This window comes from Hakea prostrata, chromosome 4 (assembly GCF_041222555.1).
Source record: "Hakea prostrata isolate BN-2017 chromosome 4, UWA_Hpros_2, whole genome shotgun sequence".
Classification (NCBI taxonomy): Eukaryota; Viridiplantae; Streptophyta; class Magnoliopsida; order Proteales; family Proteaceae; genus Hakea; species Hakea prostrata.
The window spans coordinates 5,581,632-5,588,019 of record NC_142603.1 but is presented as its reverse complement, the minus strand read 5'-3'; the positions used below and the strand labels follow the sequence as shown (position 1 = coordinate 5,588,019).

General features: G+C 37.1%; 1 protein-coding gene across 1 annotated transcript; it reads right to left on the bottom strand.

Annotated features, from left to right (window-relative positions):
- Positions 1 to 496: 496 nt before the first annotated feature.
- On the bottom strand, positions 497 to 5,364 carry LOC149017348 (uncharacterized). Its single transcript, XM_089151682.1, has 4 exons — positions 4,844 to 5,364; positions 3,275 to 4,054; positions 1,130 to 1,177; positions 497 to 1,052 (listed from the first exon to the last, which is right to left on the bottom strand). The coding sequence occupies exons 1-4, from the start codon at positions 5,351 to 5,353 to the stop codon at positions 744 to 746; spliced, it is 1,647 nt and encodes a 548-aa protein (XP_089007808.1). The 5' UTR covers positions 5,354 to 5,364; the 3' UTR covers positions 497 to 743.
- Between the last annotated feature and the right edge of the window lie 1,024 nt (positions 5,365 to 6,388).

Here is a 6,388-nt window from a genome sequence, read left to right as displayed (position 1 = left end):
AAAAGCAACATCATAAAATTCTCTTATTCGTATAAAACCATTACCAAAAGATTGTCAAACTCCAAATAGAAAATGGACAGCCATTGATACAGTGAATTAGCATAGCTCACCTCAGTCCACAAACAAGTAAAACCAATAACAAAATGAGGGATCGTTTGGATGGTTGGGAGTTAAAAAGTTCCCACCTGTTGAAATTCCCCTGCTTCAGTAGAACTCAATCTTCACCATTCTTGTTAGATTGTCCACATCCCTAATGTCATGACAAATCAATCTAGGTGACGGAACAACCAACTCATCCCAGAATTCTCAACTGCACCGCCAGAACCTGTTTGTCAGCTCTTGACTTTGCTGCTTGCTCCAATGACTCCCAATTTGCAGCACCTCGCCCAATCTAAACCAGATACTTGGAAGAACAGTTTGGATTCTTAGGACTAAAAACTCCACATAGAAGCAAAAAATGGCTGTGATTACTCCATTCCCTGTAAACTCTCACCTCTGAAATCTAAACACCATCCATATGGAGAGGCTGGCATCCTGGGCGGATAACAGTGTCATTTAATGGGTCAGATATCGGTGCTTCATTAATCCACCTTCCTCACAATATTCACTACTTACACCTTTAATCAACGAAAAAATTGAATCTTATTGAAGCTTTACAGACAAAAATCACAAACAATACTGATACAGGTCACAAGAGCAATTTTGAAAAGCGGCACATGTAGAAACCTCCAATTCCTTCTCCACTAAACCTTAAGCTTGTTCACTCCAGCTTCCAACTTTTCTATACTAGATCCTCTGCCTTCATTACAGTCTGTTGACTTTCTGATATTGAGCCACGGATGCTGTAGGCAATGCTCGGCAGTTGGCCGCTTCTCTGGTGCAAAATCAAACAGGGGGCACAGAAACTCCGAAAATTCTTGGGCATCAGAATTGGAGAATTTGTATTTCTCAATCAACAACTTATCTAGCGGCCAGAATTTCAGTCTCCGGATCCTCTTCAGATCTCCATGTCTGTCAAAGTAGTCTTTTGATCGAGATCCAGCAATAGCAATCTGTTTTCAACACCATGGAAGAAATTATACTATTAGATGGTATAGCAAGGAGAGGGAAAGATAAAATGATTGCTCACCTTCCGGGGCATCTTTCCAAGAAGTTCCATCATCAGAGCCAAGTGATCCTGAAACCCACCAACAATCAGTTCAGTTGACATAGGATAAGATCTAAAAATTCTCATTTGTGAACACTTAAATGAATCAGTCTAAGGGAAAACATTGAGGACCTACGATGCAATAATTAGACCAACCATTTCACAAAGAACAGCCTAACTGTTAGTCCAACTTCTATTCCACTCATATTTGAAGCAACCACATTATGATGGAGAATTTTTCATCAGAATTATTATAAGGAAACTAAAGAGCTTGTCATAATCAAGTGAAGAGCCAAGGACACGAAATTGCATGTTGACAGTTAATCATATCTGAGATAGACACACAATCATCCATAGTGGTATAGATGACTGTGCAATCCAGGGAATTGAAAAGGTACCTAGGTGACAAGAAGCACAATGTCCTAGGCATAAACCAAGTGTCACATAGGCATGTAGTACATGGCAATGTGTAATATAACAGCGATATTTGTACACAAATATGCATAGACACAACGCAGAGGCCACATCAACATAATATGATACAATTATGCCAGTAACAACCCAATACAAGAAAATCAACATATAAATATATAATAAAGAAAGCCAATAGGATGTAATTTAAGCATAATCATCAAAATTTAAAAAAAAAAAACAACAAAATAGTAAACATAAATCAGCATAAGAGTCATTAACAGGGTGTGCTATGTCCTTGGACCCAAGAAAGAACCTAGATGCCTTCACATCTATGTAACTCATCCTTTTAATGCATTGCTCTTTACATGGTTCACCCTTTCAAGTTCTGTAAATGAATAAGAAATTGTGCATACACATTTATTAAATGTATAATAAAGGTATTCATACACAAGAGATTCTCCCATCAACTCCATCAAATAGGCGGGCAGGGGTGTTTATGTCATTTTAGATAGGCATTTAAGCCCATCCAACACAATTAAATACAGCTGTGCACATGCATGGCCGTGCATGGTAACTTTTGCAAAACAAAAAACATGGGGAATGTTTCCTGTCGTAGAGTGTAGCTACACTGGCAGGAAACACCCAAAATCATTACATCTTTCACAACCATCACATCGGAAGCAAGGATTTAAACTTGGTCTTGGAGATTGCATCTTATTCCATCCCAATCAGGCAATCAACCACTGTAATCAGACAAATCCAGACAAACTTTTATTACAATAATAACTATCAGCAGTCCATTTCTATCCCATATCAGGATGTCCAAAAATACAGTCTGGATAATCCAATACCGACCTGTAAAACCTTGATGGTAAGAGTCAAGAGAATACAAAATTTTCTCACTCTTCATATCATTTTCATCCTAATTGCCATCTAAATCCTAATTTCACTATAGTAAAACACCAGTTAAAATCAATCAAAACATAGAAACATATTCCAAGTCCTGTATAACACATGAGCAATAACCAAAAGTTAATGACACTACCCTTCCAGGATCCTTCTTCGGAACCCCCCGCCGCAATTTTCTTATTATCCTTGGCAATCCTCACTGACCACATCATATCATCAAGCACTACAGAATAGCAAAAACCACCATCCCAATGCACACATCCACACTTAGACAATGGATTAGTCTACTGGGGAAGAAAAGATATTTGTATTCATAGTTACTTTTCATTACCTCAGTTATATCCTTAATGTTGTTCATTAGTCCCTTCGGAAGAATACTAATCCCCAGCAAATTTTAAGATGACAATGACCAACTAATAATTTGATCATAAGTGGTTCACCAAACATTAGCTTTCAACAGAATTCAGTAATCCTAAGTTGGAAAACCCAACAATGCTCTGATGCAGATCTGCCTCTGACTAGAAGACTGCCAGATTCAAATTTTAAACATGGTATTTGCATTATATTACTGATTTCCAATCCAAGATTTTACTCATCACTTAATATTTTTCATCATATTCTCTTTTTAAAAGCAAGAACTTCTTATCTTTATTCCAACACATAACATGTGGATTTTTCAGAAATGGCCAATTTTGCTACGTGCACTTACATCACTAATATAATCCCTGAAGTTACAATAGCATAAAACACTACCCTTATCCATATTGAATTAAATAAAATAGATCAAAGACAAGAAAATCCTACCTCGTCTTCACTATACCCATTGCCACCAGTAGGAGCAAACAGCATATCTCCAGTGGCAAGCTCAAAGGCCATGCAAGCGAAAGACCATATATCAACCGGGAAGGAATATCCAGCCCCAAGAACAACCTCAGGAGCTCTATATTGCCTTGTTTGAATGTCTTCCGTGAACTGTTTATCAACCCAACATGCATTTCCAAAATCCACTATCTTGCACTTAAAATTAACCCCTTCCATGCTCTTTTCATGCTTTGGAGCACCACCCATTGAAGATCTCCTTTCCGATATGCTTGCCACTTTCCTCATTGCTGTCCTCTTCAGCTTTCTTTCATCCATACTCACAACAGCACCTCCATTAGCATTACCCTCAGGCTTTTCAAGGATTGGAGTTAACCCAGATCGAATAGGGTCTTTTGCAGGATTAATTGTGGAGACGAGAAGAACATTTTCAGGCTTTAGATCTGAATGGATTATATTGAGTTCCCTATGTAAGTAATCAAGACCTAGCAAAATGCTTCTGCAGATCTCCCTAACCTTGTCCAATTCAAGACCCCTGTAACGGTTATATCTGATCAACCGGAGCAAACTGTCACCTAGAAACTCAAAAACCATGCAAGGGTGCTGCCCATTCGGGCCTGCATGCTTGAAGTGGTCAATTAATCGAACGACACCTTTTGAATTAGATGGATCACCATTAGCTATCGCAGAGAGGATTTCGATCTCATGAAGTGCTGCTTGAGAAAATTCAGGGCCACTTTTCTGGATCTTAAGAGCTACAAATCCCTGCAAAATTGATTAAGCGACTGTAAGATTTCATAGTAAATAAAAAATTGTGGCAATATAAGCCAAAAGATGTGAGAGTTATCCAACAATTAGGGAAATTGCAGGCAAAAAGCCAAGTATAGAGAGGATGGCAAAATATTTCTGAACAAAAACATGTGGATGGAGCTCATTAAGAACAAGTAACTCCCTTCCCAAAATTTAATAAAACCATCAGAAACAGATAACGAAAATAGCATATGAAATGTGATTCAATGGACATCGCAAAAAGAAAATGAAAGAAATCAGAAATGATCCAGTTCGCAGAATAATCAAAATTTGAATAAGTAGAAAAGAGTCTATGTCAAATGATAGTGGTACTTCCACTGAAAGGCAGAAAGAAAAGTTTGCAGAATCACCCATGATACAAAAAACGAAAAAAGAAAAAGAATACATCTAAAGAAGCCTATCTTACAAAAATGATAAAATAATGAATGATCAGTCCTCAAATCCAAACACCTACAGCACCATTCAATAGAATGAGGTAGCTTATAAAGAATACCAATAGACAAAAAAAGATTATATGGTAGCATAATAAAACGTGACTGTAACCTGAAAACCCATGGCAGATCTCTTTCGATTACAGAGAGGACTCCTATGGAATGCATTAATAGGATACGGAAGATCGAAAAAAGTTAGGGGTATCAGATGACATTTCTTATAAATGACAGAAGGCCCTAGAACTTACCATAACATAAAAGCAGAATCAGAGATGTATACAAAATCTAAGCTGATAAATAGAGAAGAACGTACAGAGCATTTGGTGTCGTACGCGAGCCAAACGGTGGAGAAATTACCCCAACCCAGCTTTCTCTGAGCTATATACCGGCCTCCGGCGAACGGATCTCCGACTCTAACAGCATGATATCCACCTTTCCTGTAACTATCGACTCCTTCATCTTCTTCTTCCCCCGATGATGGAGAAGACGACATCTCTGCAACAGAGAGAAAAGATTCTTTCTCCTTTGATTCTTCGGTTCTTTGTTTCTTCTCAATGAATCTGTTCTTCAACAACTTTAAGTTGCTATATCTGTTACCGTTTGTAATTATTTTTGGAGGCTTTGAAAGGGAAAGAGAAAATCGAAATTCCACCTGAGAGTATTCGTAGCCTTCAACTTCGATCTTTGATTTCTTTCCTTTCTCTTCCAAATGAGTTTTAATCACACTGATCCCTGACTTTAATGTTTTCTCTTTTCCTTTTCTAAAGGGAGTCTTCCTTCTCTTTAACCCTTTTGCGCTATCATACGCCTCTTGTAGTTTCATAAGGTGAGGGATTGCTGTTAGGCCGTGTGTCGTATACCCTGCACCGGGTGGCTGGGGAGATATGGGTTGAACTTCAGTGCTACACATGTTGCCAATGTTCGAGTTTGACCGAGATTTTGATCTTGACCGTTCATTTTTGTTTACAGCGACTTCGTTTTTTGGGTAAAATCGATCTTATAATTTAATTTAATAAGTATAAAAAAATATTCCCACTAATTAACCGCCGCCCAAAAAAAATTCCTACTAGATTGAGTGGTTGGCATATTTATAGATGTCTTAAATGTCACACCTCTCACCAAAAAAAAATATCACACCTACTTCTATTTGAAGATCCAATAGTTATGAGGCTAGTTTTTTTTGGGTAAACAGTTGTCACAACAACACGGAAATTACATGATTTGCTATGTTTAGGATTTGTTTATTTATGATGTTTTTTAAATAATTAAAATAGAATGGATGAAGTGGAGATGTGCGTCTGGGGTCTTGCGTGATTGGCATATTTCATTAAAGCTTAAGGAAAAAATATATAAGATTGTCGTTTGACCAGCTATGATGTACAGTACAGAGTGTTGGACTATTAAAAATAAGGGATATTTACTGTTGCCCCCTGTAGTTTGATTTTATTACTAATAAAACCCTGTTCTTTATGAAATTACTGTTGCCCCCCTTCCTTGTAACGGTGTTAAGTATCTGTTAAGTTTGAATATGTAATGTCTAATTTGCCCTTCATTAAAATTAAGAAATCCAAAGACGATGCTACCCCATTTATAAAAATCCCATTAAATGTCCCCTAAATTTAATTTTTTTGAATTAATGAAATGGACAAAATTCAAATCCGATTTGGTTTCCCACCTTCACTAAACTTCATTTATTTTGAAAATATATTAGGTGATATTCAGTTTCCAGTTTGAGTTGAATTCGATTTTCCTTCCTTTTCGGTTTCTATTTGAGTTTTATTCAATCATTCTTTCTTTATTTGGTGGTTTTGTTTAGAATAAAACGCATTATAGTTATTTTTTTCTCCACAGTTAATTA